We start from the raw sequence: 18,590 nt of genomic DNA on the forward strand, positions 1-18,590 counted from the left end.
CCTACACAGCAAAAACTCCAGTGTTAAATTAACACTCCTGGGAGTGAGTCCAGACTCAAGAGTGTAAAGTGTTAAAATATGAGTGTTAAATTAACACTCAAGAGTGTTAAAGTTAATAAGATAATTAAGTGATTCATTGAGTGATGATTGAGCATTATTGAAGACACCTGATGTTAACAAGCAGAATCACTGAAGGAGAAAATCTCAAATTGTAAGCCACCGTTATGGTGATCAGTTGCTTTAGTTGGGCTCTTGACCCTTATATGTTTACTTAAGATTTTGTTTGGCTGTTGTATCTGAGTTATAACTGACAGATGAACAAAGAAAAAAAAGTGATCTGATGTTGTTGGTTATATTATGACAATCATCATTTGAACTTGATCACTGAACTCATTAAGATCCTTATTTCTGACTTAGATTTATGTTGTTGATTACAGCATAACTGTGATTCTGCATAAATATCCAGAATTTTAGATATAATACAAAGGATTTCTTAAAAGTTGTTTTGAAAAAAAAAAATCTTTCTTTTAGGCACACACAGACGTCAAGATTCAGTCTATGCATCTCAACAATGGTGACGAGCAGAATATTCAATTAGGAAAAGTAAATCACATAGACAATTCAGATCATAATTTATTCATACCGCAATGCATGATTGGTGGCAGCCACTGCAACATGCTTTATTATTGTCACCATTGTTGAGATTCACAGGCTGATTATTGATGTATGTTTCTAAATAAATTAATTTGAAAGTCTTTACATCAGAACAATGTTTATTACATATTTTGGATTATATGAAAAATACTGAAATTCATATGCTGTAGAATCACAAAGCTGCTGTAATTAGCAAGTTAAACCAAACTATCTCAATAAGTTTCGTTTTTCGGATCACAACATGATTATGTCAAAACATAACCAACACCATCAGATCACATTGTCTCTTTGTTCATCTGACTGTTATAAATCAATAACAGCATTAAATTAAAAATTAAATAATATAATGTTAATTAAAATAAACATATAAGGGTCAAGAGCCCAACTAAATCAACTGATCACCATAATGGTGACTTACAATTTGTGATTTTTCTTCTTCAGTGATTCTGCTTGTTAACATCAGGTGTCTTCAATAATGCTCAATCATCACTAAACGAATCACTTAATTAGCTCATTAACTTTAACACTCTTGAGTGTTAATTTAACACTCATATTTTAACACTTTACACTCTTGAGTGTGGACTCATACTCCCAGGAGTGTTAATTTAACACTGGAGTTGTTGCTGTGTATGAAGAGTCCCCACAAAGATACCGAACCAGACATATTGCGGCACTTTGGCTGGTGATTCTATGTTGTTTTGTAGGCATTTTAACAAATAGTTAGGGCCATCTACCTATTACAAATATCAGTCTAAGAGATACTGATTTTGAATACATTGGTTTTCCACGGTTATAGCCTATATTACGAAAGTGAAGGTGACATTTGAAGGCCAAGTATGGTACAAGTATGGAATTTGTCCTCTGCATTTAATCCAAGTTAGTGAATACACACACCCAGAGCATTGGGCAGCCCGGGGAGCAATTGGGGGTTAGGTGCCTTGCTCAAGGGCCCCTCAGTCATTCCCTGCTCGTATTGAGAATCAAACCCTCAACCTTCGAGTTACCAGTCTGACTCTGAAATTTGTGAGCCAAAATAAACAAATATCAGATTTTTTTTATTTTGATGGAATATTACCTTTTTATGTTTCCATTTTGCATCTGTTTGGCTTGGGATAAAAAGATACTTTTCGTAAAAGATTGACAATGTGTATTTCATGCATGTATGTCCATTCAGCAGTGACACCTAAATTACACATTTTGCATTGTGACAACTTGAATAAATGATCTACATGGTCATGTGTGTATTTACATGATTGTGTATTATTACATGTTTTAGTTGCCCATTTGAGATTTGTCAAAAATGTAAACTGTCTGACTTAGGCCTATAGGCCTATTGCAAGTTCTACATTGCCACATCCTTATATAGGCCTAGTGTTTCATCCTTTCCTTGCACGTTGTAACAAACCCTTTCCTCGCTGGTCAAAATGACAGAAGGCCTAAAATTGTACTTTTTATATATATATATATATATATATATATATATATATATATATATATATATTTTTTTTTTTTTTTTTATTATTATTATTTTATTTACCTTTAAATTACTAGATTTTATAAAAAAAAATTAAATAATTTAAGCACATTTTTCAATTTAAATTCAAAATAACTAATTTCATGCAAAACCCTTTTAATTCAGCTCAGAATATCTCACATTGGATGTCTTTGTTGATCTCTTGTGAAAAAACAACAAAATGATATTTCATGACTCTTGCCATTATGGCCTTATAGCCCTATATGGAGCAAATGGACTGTTCTCCTGTTCTGCATTGTAAATGTGTTCAAATCTAACAACTTCATATCTGTGACCAGTCTGCATTGTGACTGTTTGATTTATATTTGAAAAAATTTAAGAAAAAAACATTGCCCCCATTATATGTTCATTTTAATGGGAATTCCTAGGTAGGTGTGTGTGTGTGTGTGTGTGTGTGTGTGTGTGTCTCTCATGCCTTCATTTGTGTATGTGTTTATTCTGGATTGTGCCAGATTCTTTATATTTCTTTTGACAAATAATAATAAAAAAAAATATTCACATTGGAGGTAAAATTGACCCACAAAGGTGTTCATTTTATTTATTTTTTATTTAAACCACACAAACTCCTTGAGTCCAGTAAATGTTCTGTGTGTATTCAAAGTTCAAGTGTGACAAAGGTCCTAAGGTCTTGGACCACTTCCATGAACACTCAATGTTTAATTAAAAAAAATATATATATATATAATATTTGTTGGTCAAAATGACCCAAGGGAAGGATGAGGGTTCAAATGTTACATGTGACATTCACCCTCAGTGTTCAATCTTCATACTTCACATCAGCTTTGAGCTGGTTTTTAGTGTAACTCAGTATAGCACCCAGAACCTGCTCATGTAGAGTGGTATTCCCATTAACTAGAGCTATTAACTGAGGGAGGTCAGTCCATTTCAGTGTACCCATTACTGCCATGATATCAGAGTACAGTTTATCCTGCTGTGTAGGAGCCAACTCCATGATGATCTCAGGAAGTGGCTTGAACTGGCCACTGGTCATCCATCCTCCCAGCGCACCTCCCAAAGCAGCACCTGCAAGCAATATACATAAATAAACACAATCTATAGCACCATCTTGTGGTTAATAAGTGAACTAGACGTTTGAGGATAGCAAGAAATCACTGATAAACATTACCAACAGCTATACCAGCTGGACCTCCGATCAGACCTCCTACAAAAGCACCTCCACCGGCAACTGCGGCTCCTTTCGCCGAGCTCTTAAATGCTGCTTTTATCTTCTTATTTGCGGAGATTTCACAGCAGAGTTTCATAATATCATCTTTTCGATTTGCCATTTTGACGTGCTGAAAATATCAATAAACAACGATGTATTATATGTTTAAAGGAAGAGGAAAAATGGCAAACGACACACAAACTTCTTTAATCATTTCCGGTATTTTTGAAGCCTCGCTACTTTTCATGTTTGAGAAAATAGGATTGACGCACTGCAATTTTAAAAAAGTCTCTGCTCTCTAGCTACTTTATAAACTAGGCCTACATCTATGAATTTACTCAACGAGGCTTTGCAGTTCTTACCTTAGTGTCTTTCTTTAAACTCGAGCAGGTTTTAATGGTAAAGTTACTTTCGGTATCACATTCATTACATGCACTTCCGCGCTCTGCTCAGCTTATAGTATATACCTATTGTCTCTGCGCTTTACATTTGACTGTAGTTCGACTAGTCAGATGGACACACACTCAAGTTAAAAAAATAGGCTACGTGTCACGTAATCTATTTAATTGATTTCAGGTCGTTGTAGTAAAAAACGAATTGAATTATTAAATAAATGATAAATGTTAACATTCTGTAAAATTGTGACACCCAAGAAGTAGAAACATTGCTGAAAAGATAAGTAGGCTAAAACTAAGTTAAAAGTAAAAGAAAAAATGTTTGCATTCGTCAAGCTGAGTCATTCAAACCTTGGCTGATGCATGTGGATATTTATATAGGCTATTACATTTTCAGCCAAGGTTTGAATAGCAGTCAGAAGTTTGGAAACATTACTATTTTTAATTTTGAAAGCAGTCTCTTATGCTAATGAAGCCTGCATTTATTTGATCAAAATACAGAAAAATAATAGTAATATTGTGAAATATTATTACAATTTAAAATAATGGCTTTCTATTTTAATTTACTTACAATATAATTTATGATGCAAAGCTGAATTTTCATTACTCCAGTCTTCAGTGTCACATGATCCTTCAGAAATCATTATAATATACTGATTTATTATCAATGTTGGAAACAGTTGTGCTGCTTAATATTTGTATTATTTTTTATAACATTTTAATTTTATATAATTTTTTATGGCATTTATTTTTTGGCAAAAACAAACAAACAAACAAACAGCATCTATTTAAAATATAAATCTTTTGTAACAATATACACTAGGCTACTGTTCAAAAGTTTGGGGTCAGTAGTTAAGAAAGAAGAAAGAAATTAATACTTTTATTCAGCAAGGATCTGTTTAATTGCTAAAAAAAATATAGTAAAGATTTATATTGTTAGAAAAGATTTCTACTTTGAATTATTATACTATTATTCTGTTCTTTTTAACTTTTTATTCATCAGTGAAATAAATTACATTTTAAAGTAGCCTATATCAAAATAGAAAACCATTATTTTAAATTGCGTTAAAATTTCACAATATTACTGTTGTTTTTTTGTTTTTTTCAGAATATTTTTTGATCAAATAAATGCAGGCTTGATGAGTATTAGATACTTCTTTCAAAAACATAAAAAATAGTAACGTGTTTCAAACTTTTGACTGGTACTGTATATATATTAGAAATAAAAGTTTATTGGTTTAAACTCCATATAATTTACTAATGATATAAAATATAATTAGTAAAACATAAAATTAATAAAATAATAATCCATCCCAAAGATGAGATATATATTTATTAGAGAATATATTTAGCCACAGAAACGTTACATGCGCTTTATCAGAGTAACCTGCATTGTACAGAAATAGCTAATGGTTTAAATGGCACTGGTATAGAAAGAGAAAAGAAGAAGAAGATTAAGAGAAAAACATGAGTACAAAAGCAACAGGATTATATCGAATACATAAACAAACATGACCAGGACTTGGAAGCCCTGGCTGTTGACATTAACCCTTGAGTGGTAATTTTTCATACTGCACTTCGGCCTTGAGCTCTTTCGTGGCATAATAGAGGATAGCAGCAAACACTCGTTCTTGCAGAGTGGCACTGCCCATAACCACAGCAATGAGGCTAGTGACGTCTGTCCAGTCCAGTGTGCCCAGTGCAGCCATGACATCAGAGTACAGTTTCTCCCTATATTTAGGAGGCAGCTCCATGATGATCTCAGGAAGAGGTTTGAACTGACCACTGGTCATCCAAGTTCCCATGAGACCTCCCAAAGTACCACCTAGAGTAATATATCAACAGATTCATACGCAGAATATGATTCATATATATTAAAGCTCTACTTATAAAGCTTAATAATAGTGTTAAACATAACATAACATAAAAATATTAGGGCTATCAAAAGATTAAAATATAATCTTGTGTTTATAATACATGTCTATAATATAACATACAAAGTCCTATGTGTTTTTAACTCTTTTTTTGGTGTTGATGGTGTCGCCTTAGTGAAAGGACTGCGAGAAAAAAAAGATACATTCAAGATAATATTACACCACCCTATGATGAAAGTAGATGAAAGTTCGTGGATTGCATGGGAAACAGAGGCATGATCCTACCAACAGCTATACCGGCCGGGCCTCCAACCATTCCCCCGACGAAAGCCCCTCCACCAGCCGCTGCAGCTCCCTTTCCAGAGCTCTTCACCGCTGCTTTCATCTCCCTGTTGGACGAGACCTCACAGCAAAGCTGCATAACGGCATCCACTCGCCCGCTCATGGTGATGATGTCAAGAGAAAAATAATAATTCCCCCTAAAATTAGAAGAGTTGAAACACATTTCAAATGATTTCATGATAGCAAATATTATTACAGACAGTACTACATATTTATATTTCACAATCTGCAATTGAATAATGGGAAAATAACAGAAACTAAGATTACTCTTAGGACAATTGTGAGATATTCGACATCATGGATTACACAATATTATCTTTAAAAACTAAAATCATTTTTAAAATGTCATCAAAATGTCAACAAAACAAAGTCTATTTCATTGACTATACTGTTATCATTTTGACACTTCGGATATGTAATGTGCAACTCGATTTTACTCGAGCTTACCTTTAGTTCTTTAAAGAGGAGCTGTAGCAGACGCGCCTGTTACAGTCACTTTGGGTGAAATCAGAGTGGGATTGCTCAAGTTACTTGCACAATTCTGCAGTCTGCTCATCTGATGTAGAGCCGAGGCGATTGCCTTGTGGGTCCTCTTGCTTTAATTTGTTATGTTATATATGACAATATCAATATGAAAACACGACACATGAAGCATCTCACACTAAGATTGCAACATCCTGATTAGCATTTACTCTTCAAGATCCAGTCAAATTACTGTAGGCATATAGCCTAAATCATTTGAAAATATAATGTTTATCATCTTTTCTGACATTTTGAGATTATAGATAAACGAGTAAAATAAGGAACTAATTGGTTCAGCTTATTCAAAACTGTCCCATACTGTTTTAACCTATAGTTCCACATTAAAGGGATAGTTCACCCTAAAATTCTGTCATGATTTTCTCACCCTCAATTTGTTCCAAACATGTAATGAGTTCCTTTCTGTTGACACAGAAGATATATTAAAGAATGTTAGTGGACGGCACCCACTGACTTCCAGTATATTTTTAGAAGTCAATGGGAGCTGTCAACTCTCTGGTTAACATTATTCTTCTAAATATAATCTTTTGTGTTCAACAGAACAAAGAAACTCATACAGATTTGGCACAACTTTTGGGTGAGCAAAAAACTTTTACATTTTTGGTGAACTATCCCTTTAAGTCACACTATACCACCTTTCAAGGGGACAGAAGTTGTTAAAAACATTGTTTGTTTGTTTTAACAACTTCTGTCCCCTTGAAGGGTGGTATAGTGTGACTTAAAGCAGGGTTCACCAATCTCGGTCCTGGAGGGCCGCTGTCCTGCAGAGTTTAGCTCCAACCCCAATTAAACACACCTGAACCAGCTAATCAAGGTCTCACTAGGCATACTAGAAACTTTCAAACAGGTGTGTTGGAGCTGGTTGGAGCTAAACTCTGCAGGGATAGCGGCCCTCCAGGACCGAGATTGGTGAGCCCTGACTTAAAGGGATAGTTCGCAAACAATAAAATAAATAACAGGAGCAAAAGGGTGATGCAATAAAGTAAAACTAGTTCATCAAAAACATTAAAAATGAAATGAGAATTTTGAAATTAAATGGTGATGGGGATGGCATAATAATTTTGAACAAGCAAATTATCACAATAAATTAATGCACTAATGTCTGTGTTTTCAGTTAGTTGGTTAAAACAACTGCTCTTAGGCTACTTGACACTAATTTACAGGAATATTAGATTGGTTGAGACAGCGCTAAAGAAAAAGAGTAACAGACTTGTGCATTTCACTTGTGTTTTATAATTGTGCATTATGCAGCACTATGATCAGTCAATTTGACATGTGAGCAGTTAGGAGATAAAAATCTTCCAATCAGCGTCTGCGGCTTTGAATAGATGCATGTTTTTCTATAGTATTGTATATGAAAGCCTATCTGTGAACACCTGTGAGACTTCCGATGTAAACAAGAACAAATGTCATGTCGAATGCAGTTGACGCCCCGCCTCATGGGTGGAGCTTGTTGACGTCAGGTCGAGTACAGTCAATAACAAGGGGGAGGAGCCTCGAGTACATAAACAAGTCCACACTGTACACCAACGGCAGCGACTACAACACAATTTAGATCTAGCAGAGGCATTTAAGCTGCAAAAACGACTTTTCTGACAGCCAATAAGGTGGGCAAAACTAAACGTTGTTATTCAGATTTTACCGCATCTTTTTGAAATGTCAAATTTGTGAATGTGTTTTGTTTCTTCGTAGCCTATAGATAACTTAAGCTAATTGTTTTGTAGGCTGTTTAAACACTCAAATCTATTTAGACAGTTTATTAGTTTATCCCTTGAAAATGTCTGAAAGAGAATAGAATAACCTATACAAAAAAGCAGTTTGCCTATTATTATTTTGTTGTTCCTTTATATCATTAGTTTCTTCGATAGTCCGAAGAAACAATAATTGTTGTTATTATTGTTGTGTTTATGGTAGAGCTACTTCAGTTGCTTTAAATAAATGTACAGTACATTCAGTGCTTGACTGTTAAGTCTAGATGCTTTACATGGTCAGGGCTACAGCTGATCACTCCTTCCTGTCCCACACTGACGTATATTGGGGATAATTTTAGGATATTCAAAAATAAACATAACAGTGTTGAAAGTAGGCTAGATTTAACTGATATATATATATAGGCTAACGTTATATATATATATATATATATATATATATATATATATATATATATATATATAACAACAACTATCAATACACATCGTAAAGTCGTAAAAATAAACATTATTACTAGCATAAAGAAACCAGCGTTCATTTTCTTTGGAAAGAGTTAAAAATAAACCGTTTAATTGTCAAACAAAAATAATCATCACTAATATTTCATATAACGTTTAACTGTAGCCTATTTAAAAGGGAGCTACAAATTAATAACATTTTTGAAATGTTATGCTGGTGTGTACAAACAAGTTATTTTTGTAATGGGGATGCAATTCAAACCTGTAAAAATAAAAAATAAAATCTGTTCTGCGTCTGTACATTGGGCTCTCAGAATTCAGTTTGCAATTTATTTAATTATTTCTTAATTTGCCTTTAGCAGAGTAGGCCGACATGCCTGGACATATCTGATCCTGTACAAAAGTCTATTGATGATCTGAATCATATATGAATTTAGTAAAAAATAAATAAATAAATAAAGAAGCCAAATTTAGAAAATAATTCCAGACAGTGTTAAAAATAAGTGATCTGTGTAAAGGAACACCATGTCTCAGTTCAACCAGCTGGTACATATCAAGTGCATCAGCTGAACCAGGCTAGCAGAACATGACCTTACATTTATTGTTACATAAGGCTGTCTAATTTGACACCTGAAACATTCTGCACGTTACTTTCCACCAACAGCTTATATATAAACAGCAACAGCAGATATTTGCATGCTAAATATGCTCATTACAAAATCTTTTAGGATTGCAAAGGGAAAATATTGCAATGGAGGTCGATTCCTCTAGAGGGCAACATAACTCTTTATTGATTTTTTTTTTTAACAGGTAGCAGTCTGGCTAAGGCTAAGCCATAACAGAAAATGATCAGCAGAATCCTTGCACAGCTGGTGGGAAGAGAAGAGAAGGACAGTGATGTTGCAGAGGAAACTGATAACTGTGCAAACCTCCTTGAGTTTGATGATGGAGAATGGGTTATCATAAAGATACATGGTAACCAATTATTGATAAAAGTTAACTTTTGTCAGTTCAGTAACTCTTCTACTGATGTTAATAGTAATCACATCTTATAACGCTTAAAGTGTGAGAGTCATTACATAAATTTCTAGTTACCAGTAGTTCTCAACCATTGGGCCGAGGCCCATTAGGGGGCCTCAACAAACTTCCAAGGGGGCCTTAATATGACTTTATTATTTAAAATAAGACAAAACGAGCATTAAAATAAGCTAAAGCAATTAAAAAAATAAATATTTGGTTATTTTTATGGGGATGGGGGACCTTGAAGTCAAAAAGGCTGAGATCCACTGCAATAAACGATAGAGACTGGGGAGACACATTGACCTTTTGTAACATTTTAAAAGCATGTCATGTTGTCGCAGTGTATGGGGTAAACTGTCAAAGAAGCAACTGGCCATTAAACAGCCTATTTGAAATATTCAGCATAATTAAAACAGTAAAACAATTATGAAACAAAACAATTCATGAAAAATGCAAACGTTAACATTAGTCAAGATAAATTGTAATAAATAAATTATATAAATGGGTAATGTTTAAAAAACGTGACAAATAAATACCCTTGTACAGAGCAGTTAGGATCAGTTTAGTTTCAATTAAAACCAACCTTCATTATCTTGAATGCATGCTAGTGTGGTTGTATTGTGTTTAGTTCTTTTTTCTAACAGCTATAGCAAAAATGTATAGAAATGTTCATAATAAATTCCACTGACAGAGACTTATAGGCCTGGTTTCACAGAGAGGGCTAAGATTAAACCAGGATTAGACCTTAGTACAATTAGGACATGTAAGTAGCTTTTATTAAAGTGCCTTAGAAAAAACATTACTGGTGTGCAACTCGAGACAAAACAATGGCACTGACACATTTTGAGATATGACTTCAGTTAAGACAGCTGAAACATGCATTTTAGTTTGAGAATAGGCTTAAGCCTTGTCTGTGAAACCGAAGGATAGTTACTGAGATATCATCTTTGTGGCAAACATCCCTGTGAGACAACTATAGCCTCAGTATCTCTTATTGTATAGGTTACTCATTGGGCCTGTGCAAGAAAATAAAATAAAAATTTGTCCCATGAATTTAGGTGCCGACAACTGCTTTGAATCATGCCTAATTGGATCATTAGTAATGTTGTTGACTTAAAGTAATTTATGCTTCCTGTGCAGAGAATCAGTCACTTGGCTCAGCTGACACAAACATTCTCGAGAACCTGTTAATCGAGCACCCCAGCATGTCTGTGTACCAGATGAGGCCCGATCAGGGAGACCTCGGGTCGGATGAAGAAACAGAGGACGTGGCTAGGTAAGTTTAAAGACAATTAGGCATTTTCAGCTAGAATCATTTATTCAGCCAGAATCGAGCTAATATTGATTATTTAAGCTACTTAACATGTTAGGTGTTTAATAGTCGATAAGATTTGTAAGTATCTTATTTCAAAAAGGCTGCATTTATTAGATCAAAAATACAGTTAAACAGTAATATAGTGCACTTTATTTTACAGTGCACACACTTACAGTGTACTTACCCACAAAAGTACTGAGTAGTGTAAGGTAACACTTTAGGGGTTATAACCTTGTGTCTTTACTACAGTAAGTACATAATATGTTGTGAAACAGAACTGTAAAATAAAGAGCTACCAATATTGTGAAATATTATTACAATTTAAAATAATCGTTTTCTATTTGAATATATTTTAAAATGTAATTTATTCCTGTGATGAAGTTGAATTTTCAGCATCATTACTCATTACTATATATATATATAAAGAAACCACGTCCATTGATGTCACATGGACATGTAACCTATATTTTCAAGTTGTAACTGTGGTTATGTTGGCTTGTGATTTGTCAATCTACCCCTTTAGGCCAGTGCCAGTCAGCCGTCACGTTTCTTGGCGGTTAGCGGCATGGGGCAGCCCCTTGCCCTGCAGCACCATTCTGCTCTCAGTGCAGCGTGCCAGAGTCTATAATGAGCACAGGAAGCTGACCCGCGGCGCCCTCAACAGGCAAAACCTCGCAAGAACACGCTATTCACCTTCTGAGCGCCGTTATGGCTACTTCAAACAGCCCGCTCAGCGCCTGTACAACAACTGAGAAACTGATCAATTGCATCTGAAACATACAGGATTTGATGAGTGAATAGTGGTTTAAGGGGGTATGTTTGCAAATGATGACATGAAACCATTCCCCTGTAAGACTAGGATGGATTAAGAAAAATGTTTTATTACATGCAGTGTGGTATTATTATCTTCAGGAAGAATTCTCACTGACAGTGTGACACTGAAATAACTTTGAAAAGCATAAGTTACAAAATTACAAGTAATTTGCATTATTAGTCCTTTAGTACTTTAAAGTTTTTAAGCTATGTAATGATGTTTGAGTGCTTCTATTTTAGCTTTGCTGTGACTGGAGCATGTATGTTAAAAGAAAGAAGGAAAAAAAAACATTGTTTGAAAACAATTCAGTGTTGAAGATTGTACTGTACAAGGCAATGCATTTTTTCATCAAGTATTAAAGTGAAATTGTATCTTAATGTTACTCACATGACAAAGTGATATGTTGTGATTTACTGTGATTATTTGACTTTGTATATTTAAATGCCTTTTTGGTGTTGCTTTTTTATCTTCATGAATATATATGATAAAACTTTTTAAAAAGTGAAAAATAAATATTGTATCTTCACAATTGCTCTTATTTTTTTATATTTTTTTTGCCATTTTAGTCACAACAGTCACTCCCGAAGTGTGTGCATCTTCCCCATGAACCTTTTGATTCTCTCAGCATCCACACCATTTGCCCAGTGGCCTCCTTTCTTGAAATGGGAGCCGATGATCATGGCGCTTGCTTGAAGGTATTGCTCCACGTTATCATGTGTTACTCCAGAACCGATGAGAACAGGGATCCGTACAGACTGGGTAACCTCTGTTAAAACAAATAGGACTCAAAACATGAATGCGAGGACATCTTTCTGCTACATGCATGCATAAAAATACAAAAAACATGTTGTTCCTTCATTGTAATGAGTATTTTGGCAGACTGTGCCTCATCCTCCATCTGACAGCTTCCCTAGTCCAATGGATCAGAACTAAGGAAGGCAATAGGCACAAGTCCAAAGTAGGCAGCAGGGCAGTAGCAGACTAGACAGGGCCTGGTTTTTCATGCCTATGTTTACAGCCTTCCATGATCACTAGCCATCTGGAAGTGGGATTTAAAATAGCTGGAAGTGCTGGTGTCTGTGTTAGCCCATACAAGGCCATTGGTTTTGGGGCAGGGCAGGAAGCAGGCCATCTGCCCACACGGGGCAGTCGCCAGGGCCAGGAGACTGCGCAGCATCCTCTCTTTCCAAAGGACACCACTATCTTTAAGCATTCACACACATGGCTGCATGGGCTCCATTAGATATTAGAAGCAGATTAACTTCTAAATTAGCAGATTTACCTTTGAATAGAATTGTCACATAAGTGTACAGTTTTAACACTAATGATTCCTGGACTTTGCACAAACATATAACCTTGGACAATTGGGGTCTGTAAGATTTTGTCCCTCAAGTCTCTTATGCTGACCAAGGCTATACACAAAAATACAGTAATACTGTGAAACTGAAATATTCTAACAATTCAAAATATCTGTTTTCAGTTTTAATATATTTATAGTTTTATTTATTCCTGTGATGGCAAAGCTGAATTTTCAGCATCATTATTCCAGTCCTCAGTGTCACATGATCCTTCAGAAATCATTCTAATATGCTGAATTGCTGCTCAAGAAACATTTATTATTATTATCAATGATAAAAAAAACAGTAGTGCTGCTTAACATTATTGTGAAAACCTTGATACTTTTTTTCGGGATTCTTTTATGAATAGAACGTTAAAAAACAGCATTTATTTGAAATAGAAATTGTATAAATGTAAAAGTATTTACTGTTCTTTTTGTGTAAAATTGTGAATAAAAGTGTTGATTTTCTTTAAAAGAATGTGTAAAGGAAAATAAGAAAAACAAAAGGCTAAAGTCCTGTTAACTCAAACATCATGCTAGTTGCATATATCAAATTTGAATTCAAATAGTTTTCCTGAATGATAAACTAATCCCTAACAAATGATGTTTACATCAGTACATTTCTAGTTAGCAATGGGGCTAATTTGATTCTATTTTGTGAGATGTTAGGAAGCTGCAGAATGTCAGGATGACATATGAGATGGTTGGTTTATACTGAAGCAGATTAAAGTTGAGTTACTCAAACATGCATACATAGCAAACTAAGAATTGATCACAGTATAGGCCTAATACTGTTCATCAAACACAAAAGGTACACTACCGTTCAAAATTGTGGGGTCAAGTATACGTTTATTCAGCACAGACTAACCTGATCAAGACATTCATAATGTTACAAAATAAATAATTCTATTTCAAATTAATGCTTTTCTTTCATCAAATAATCAAAAACAAAAAATGGATCACAGTTTCCACAAAAAAATTAAGCAGCACAACTATTTTCAACTGATAATAATAGGAAATGTTTCTTGAGCAGCAAATCAGCATATTAGAATGATTTCTGATGTGACACTGAAGACTGGAGTAATGATGCTGAAAACTCAGCTTTGTCATCACAGGAATAAATTGCATTTAAAATATATTACAATATTTTAGCTATAATATTTGAAATTGTAATAATATTTCACAATATTACTGTTTTACTGTATTTTTTTTTTTTTAAAGCCTTGTTACCGACTAAAGAGGACATATTGGATAGCATAATATCTTAAAAATGTACTTAATGATACACTGAAGACTATATAGACATACACAAAAAATACACACAGCACTTTTACACAGTCCGACTAAAGTATATTCTGACTCACCCCTCAGTTCCTCTGGATCAGCCTGTGCTCCAGTGGCAGTTCCTGTGACGATGACTCCATCAGAGAGGAAGAACTCTGCTGCTTGGGCTGTCTCAGCTATGCTCACATCTGAAGTCAGGGCATGAGCACTGTAACATTATCAAATATATCACACAATGAAGCAGAAACCACAACACTGTGTTGTGCCTCTGTTCGAGCTCTGTGGTCAGCCAGCATGTAATGCACTCAGATCACATCACAGATACCTGTGCTTCTTCTTGATGTCTGTAAAGATCTGAACGTGCTCTGCTCCGATGTGTCTGCGGTAGCGTAGCAGCTCGCCAGCGCAAGCGTTTAACAGGCCTTCGTCTGCAACATGTGAGAACACAAACCCCTCTGCACGGATAAAATCCAGCCCTGTGGAGGGGCAGAGGTTAATATTCATCAAATGTCTTGTCAGAGAATACCTCCGTTTGAAATGGCATTCATGAGAGCTTGTACAGTCATGTGAACACCTGAGGCCAGGGCAACAGCCAGTGCTGATTGGTTTGCAGCTGAGAGAATCTGAACACCGAGCGGCCAAGATGGATAAAGTCCTCTGACCGCTGCACACACAGCTGTCATTGATGCGCACACTTCTGGACCCACCTCAAGGGTGTATGGAATATCATGCATGTTTTCAATGATCAGCCCATCCTGTCATACAGAGAATGATCTGAAATGAGCATTCACACATTGAGCACACTGACCAGAAACATATCTGACAAAAGAGAAATCTAAAATCTGATAACATTTATCAAATAGACTGGTTTGATGATGTAATTTCGATCAGTCACATTTAAAAGAAAATGGAAAAATATCTCCTACTGAATGCTGGTTATGACCCTTGCAGGCACCCGTACTGGAAAGAAGCTATTAGAAATCCGAAGACAGATCTGACTTGTTTCCATGAATCGGTTTAAGAATCTGATTCAGGTCTTATTTTATGTCATTAAATAATGACGTGGTAGGCTACTGGACATCATTACGTAGGCCTACTCTAAATGAAACATTCCAACAAAGCCATGTGTTTTTTTCGACTACAATTTTTAAATATTTACTGTAATTAATTTCATGTTCATGTTAAGGGCGACGACAACTATACTGACATTTACACCAACGAACAATTAACATTGTTTATTATAACTGCCCACTGCAGTCTGAGCTTTAAAGTCCCCATGGTATCAAAATTGAAGTTTTTTGGCTTTTAGTATGAATGCCTTACTGTCATCTATAAGCTAGTGTGCTCCAAAACAATGACACAATTTGCATTTAGAAGATATGCATTCAAAACTTACAGTCTCTCACTTCCGCCAATAGATCAATGATTTTGATGAAATCACTCTGCACTTCAGCTTCTCAACAGATTTTCTGTCCAATCAAATGCTCTCTAGAATCTAAAGCGTCCCGCCCCCTACATGATAGACACTGAAGCTGCGGCTAAAATCGGTCACTTGTTCACACATTTACCATTTTCTACATGGTGAATGGCACATAGTGCACTATATAGGGGACAGGGAACGATTCAGACAGTGTGAATATGCTTTCCATTGGGGCGAATCAGTTTAGTGTTAGGCGAATAGGCGCAGAGCGCACACAGTCTGCTCACATATGCGCGAGTCGGCGCATACCAGAAAACGTATCGGACCCATTTGAATTCTGCACAGAATACTATATTTAAAAGCTATAAGGAGATTACGAGGACAAAACGGTTAGAGAATAGGAGAAAACTGCAGCTTTACCGAGCTCAACGGCTCTGGCCGAACTGTAATATAAACTAAACGCTATTGGTTATTTTAAAAAGGGGGAGGAGCTGATCAATGTATCACCTGTCTTCCTGTTTCAGTGGAAATTCCAACGAAATTGAAATTCTTTCAAAATTATATGTGCTCATTTATGTGTAATTACTTCCACCAACTAATCAAGTATTCTCGTAAGCATAGAATCTGTCATTCAGAATACATACGAGCGAGTCGCTCGAATGGCGGCAGGCAGCCATGTTGCGCCTCCATCTTGAAAATACATTAGCCAAAGAGGGACATACCTGGAAATTCAAGCTTCGCCTTTCGCGCTTTTACACTCAGTGGCACCGTGGCGAATGCAAGGGGGAGATTACTCGCGACTGGAATAATACGGCCACCGTAGGAGTTAAAACGCCATCGGAATGGGAGGGGCTAGACAGTAATATTCAGTTGGTAGTCATATACAATTTCACCGCTAGATGGGAGAAAATCTTACACAGTGTAGCTTTAAGAAGCAGATGCTCTTGGCATGGTCCCTAATATACAAACATAACTTTTCTCAGCACAGATATTACTTATTGAACAATAAGGATATTCTCTACAAGAATAAATCACTTTTCTTTGACAACTGGTTCAAAAACGACCTTTTTTTTGTTTTTTTGGTTGGACAGCTTTTTAACTCACAGGGCAGACTTTATAACTATTTAGATTATTTACAGAAATATAAAATTCCTATAACTGCTAATGAATATGCTATTGTTTTTAATGCAATTCCCTCTGGAGTGTCTTTTATGTTGCAAGGTTCTACATTTCCATGGCCATGTATTTACTCTTTGAACCTAATTGACAATGATCGGAATGATCGGAAATGTATGCTTTTCTGTAGAGCAACAATTTTTTTTTAAATAAAATTAGAGCTCTCTTCCAGAGAGAGATAACAACAATTCCGTATGTAATACCATACTGGAATAATAATAATAATAATAATAATAATATAAAAAATATATATAAATATCTTATTTGAGATCTTATTATTTCATCTTTCTCTTTTAAAGATGTTTTCTTTTGAGTTTTTTACTACTCAAAAGAGAAAACAGGACAATATTACATAATTCATTTGTGTTTACTATAGCTAAATTTCACATAGGCTACATAAAAAAGAATGTACTGGCTCTAAACCTCTCTTTTCTAGACAAGTACATGGAAACTATCCAAAGCTCTGTTAACCCCAAAGCAATGAAAACTGTATCTCCATATTCATCCTTTTTTGTCCTCTTTTTGTCCTTTTTGGTATAAATTTATTGGAAACTTATTTATGTCTGTGTATATTTTTTGTCTTCTTTGTTTTGTTGTTCCATATTTATCTGTATTGGTTTAATGGTTTGTAATGTTTAAAAATAAATAAATAAAAATCAGCATGTCGGAGATGATTCTCGGTTCAATGATTCAGATGACTCGAGAACCGCTCGGACCGGTTCATGAATCGTTCAAATCGACGCCAGGCATAAAAGATTCGACACTATAATTCATTGAAAAGATCCGAATTAAAAGAATGATTCGTTCGCGAAACAATTGCACCGCTAACAATATAAGGCGATTATTATATGTTAGAAAGAGCGAGATTATTATAACTCTACACAAAGACATATATGCTAATGATACCCTTAACTTTATTGAGCACATACAAGTCCTGCGTGGTGGTAAATTTCCGCCTCTCGACATGCCGCCTCTGTGATCTCTGAGAGAGTAGCGCGGTTCAAGGGGGTTCCTGTAAAAGAAAATAAATTAAAAGTTTAGTCTTTCTTATGTTAAGTTTGTTCTCCCGTCAAATGCGTTACCTGGCAAGGCTCGGACGTGAATCATGCCAATGACATTTGATTTTAAGCGTCCGAAAAGATTTAAAAACTTCATTTCTTAAGCCAACAAAAAAACAAACAGATTTGTGTACTTTTTGATGGTCATGTGACTGGTCAAAGGTTAACTGACAGAAGTGTGGATCTAATAACATCCAAGCTACATATGAATCATCTGAACATGTAAAAGATACACCTCTAATAATATTTTTAAAACGCTGCTGTATATTGCAGTTTTGTGTATTTCTAATGGGGGCGCCAGTCAAATACACTGAAACTGATTTGCCTGCGTTAACCTAATAGCAGCAACTGTAACAAAATAATGCGTTATATCAGCTTGACAACACTTGAGATCTCAAACGGCCATCAGAGTACAACCAAAACATTCAACTTCATGTCTCGCTTACACTATAGCGCGACTACATCCATCTATTTAACATGATCGCTGGGATT

The 18,590-nt window shown here is 35.3% G+C and overlaps 4 protein-coding genes across 4 annotated transcripts; 1 reads left to right on the forward strand and 3 right to left on the reverse strand.

The window, feature by feature from the left end:
- Window positions 1–2,716: 2,716 nt before the first annotated feature.
- LOC311080121 (protein C19orf12 homolog) lies at window positions 2,717–3,879 on the reverse strand. The gene is made up of 3 exons (XM_084109896.1): window positions 3,716–3,879; window positions 3,315–3,483; window positions 2,717–3,211 (listed from the first exon to the last, which is right to left on the reverse strand). The coding sequence occupies exons 2-3, from the start codon at window positions 3,472–3,474 to the stop codon at window positions 2,946–2,948; spliced, it is 426 nt and encodes a 141-aa protein (XP_083966022.1). The 5' UTR covers window positions 3,475–3,483; window positions 3,716–3,879; the 3' UTR covers window positions 2,717–2,945.
- A 1,185-nt stretch (window positions 3,880–5,064) lies between these two features.
- Window positions 5,065–6,471, reverse strand: LOC311079343 (protein C19orf12 homolog). Its single transcript, XM_084108649.1, has 3 exons — window positions 6,412–6,471; window positions 5,908–6,101; window positions 5,065–5,573 (listed from the first exon to the last, which is right to left on the reverse strand). Exons 2-3 carry the CDS (start codon window positions 6,065–6,067, stop codon window positions 5,293–5,295), a joined length of 441 nt encoding a protein of 146 aa, XP_083964775.1. The 5' UTR covers window positions 6,068–6,101; window positions 6,412–6,471; the 3' UTR covers window positions 5,065–5,292.
- Window positions 6,472–7,977: 1,506 nt separating this feature from the next.
- LOC311079801 (tumor protein p53-inducible nuclear protein 2) lies at window positions 7,978–12,350 on the forward strand. Its single transcript, XM_084109522.1, has 4 exons — window positions 7,978–8,111; window positions 9,483–9,647; window positions 10,833–10,968; window positions 11,531–12,350. Exons 2-4 carry the CDS (start codon window positions 9,518–9,520, stop codon window positions 11,757–11,759), a joined length of 495 nt encoding a protein of 164 aa, XP_083965648.1. The 5' UTR covers window positions 7,978–8,111; window positions 9,483–9,517; the 3' UTR covers window positions 11,760–12,350.
- Window positions 11,869–18,256, reverse strand: LOC311079800 (uncharacterized protein F13E9.13, mitochondrial). Its single transcript, XM_084109521.1, has 6 exons — window positions 18,123–18,256; window positions 17,970–18,052; window positions 15,019–15,199; window positions 14,770–14,920; window positions 14,525–14,652; window positions 11,869–12,587 (listed from the first exon to the last, which is right to left on the reverse strand). The coding sequence occupies exons 1-6, from the start codon at window positions 18,193–18,195 to the stop codon at window positions 12,397–12,399; spliced, it is 807 nt and encodes a 268-aa protein (XP_083965647.1). The 5' UTR covers window positions 18,196–18,256; the 3' UTR covers window positions 11,869–12,396.
- Window positions 18,257–18,590: the final 334 nt, after the last annotated feature.

The sequence above is a fragment of the Abramis brama genome, assembly GCF_963993115.1.
Source record: "Abramis brama genome assembly, chromosome: 3".
In the NCBI taxonomy this organism is placed as follows: domain Eukaryota; kingdom Metazoa; phylum Chordata; class Actinopteri; order Cypriniformes; family Leuciscidae; genus Abramis; species Abramis brama.

Coding starts and splice junctions, on each gene's coding strand:
- LOC311080121 (XM_084109896.1), bottom strand. CDS start 3,474: ATGGCAAATCGAAAAGATGATATTATGAAACTCTGCTGTGAAATCTCC. Junction 3,212..3,314: donor TCCAGCTGGTATAGCTGTTG/GTAATGTTTATC, acceptor TATTGCTTGCAG/GTGCTGCTTTGGGAGGTGCG.
- LOC311079343 (XM_084108649.1), bottom strand. CDS start 6,067: ATGAGCGGGCGAGTGGATGCCGTTATGCAGCTTTGCTGTGAGGTCTCG. Junction 5,574..5,907: donor CCCGGCCGGTATAGCTGTTG/GTAGGATCATGC, acceptor ATATTACTCTAG/GTGGTACTTTGGGAGGTCTC.
- LOC311079801 (XM_084109522.1), top strand. CDS start 9,518: ATGATCAGCAGAATCCTTGCACAGCTGGTGGGAAGAGAAGAGAAGGAC. Junction 9,648..10,832: donor GGTTATCATAAAGATACATG/GTAACCAATTAT, acceptor CTTCCTGTGCAG/AGAATCAGTCACTTGGCTCA. Junction 10,969..11,530: donor GAAACAGAGGACGTGGCTAG/GTAAGTTTAAAG, acceptor CTACCCCTTTAG/GCCAGTGCCAGTCAGCCGTC.
- LOC311079800 (XM_084109521.1), bottom strand. CDS start 18,195: ATGAAGTTTTTAAATCTTTTCGGACGCTTAAAATCAAATGTCATTGGC. Junction 14,921..15,018: donor GGCTGTTGCCCTGGCCTCAG/GTGTTCACATGA, acceptor GCCCCTCCACAG/GGCTGGATTTTATCCGTGCA. Junction 14,653..14,769: donor GACATCAAGAAGAAGCACAG/GTATCTGTGATG, acceptor ATAATGTTACAG/TGCTCATGCCCTGACTTCAG.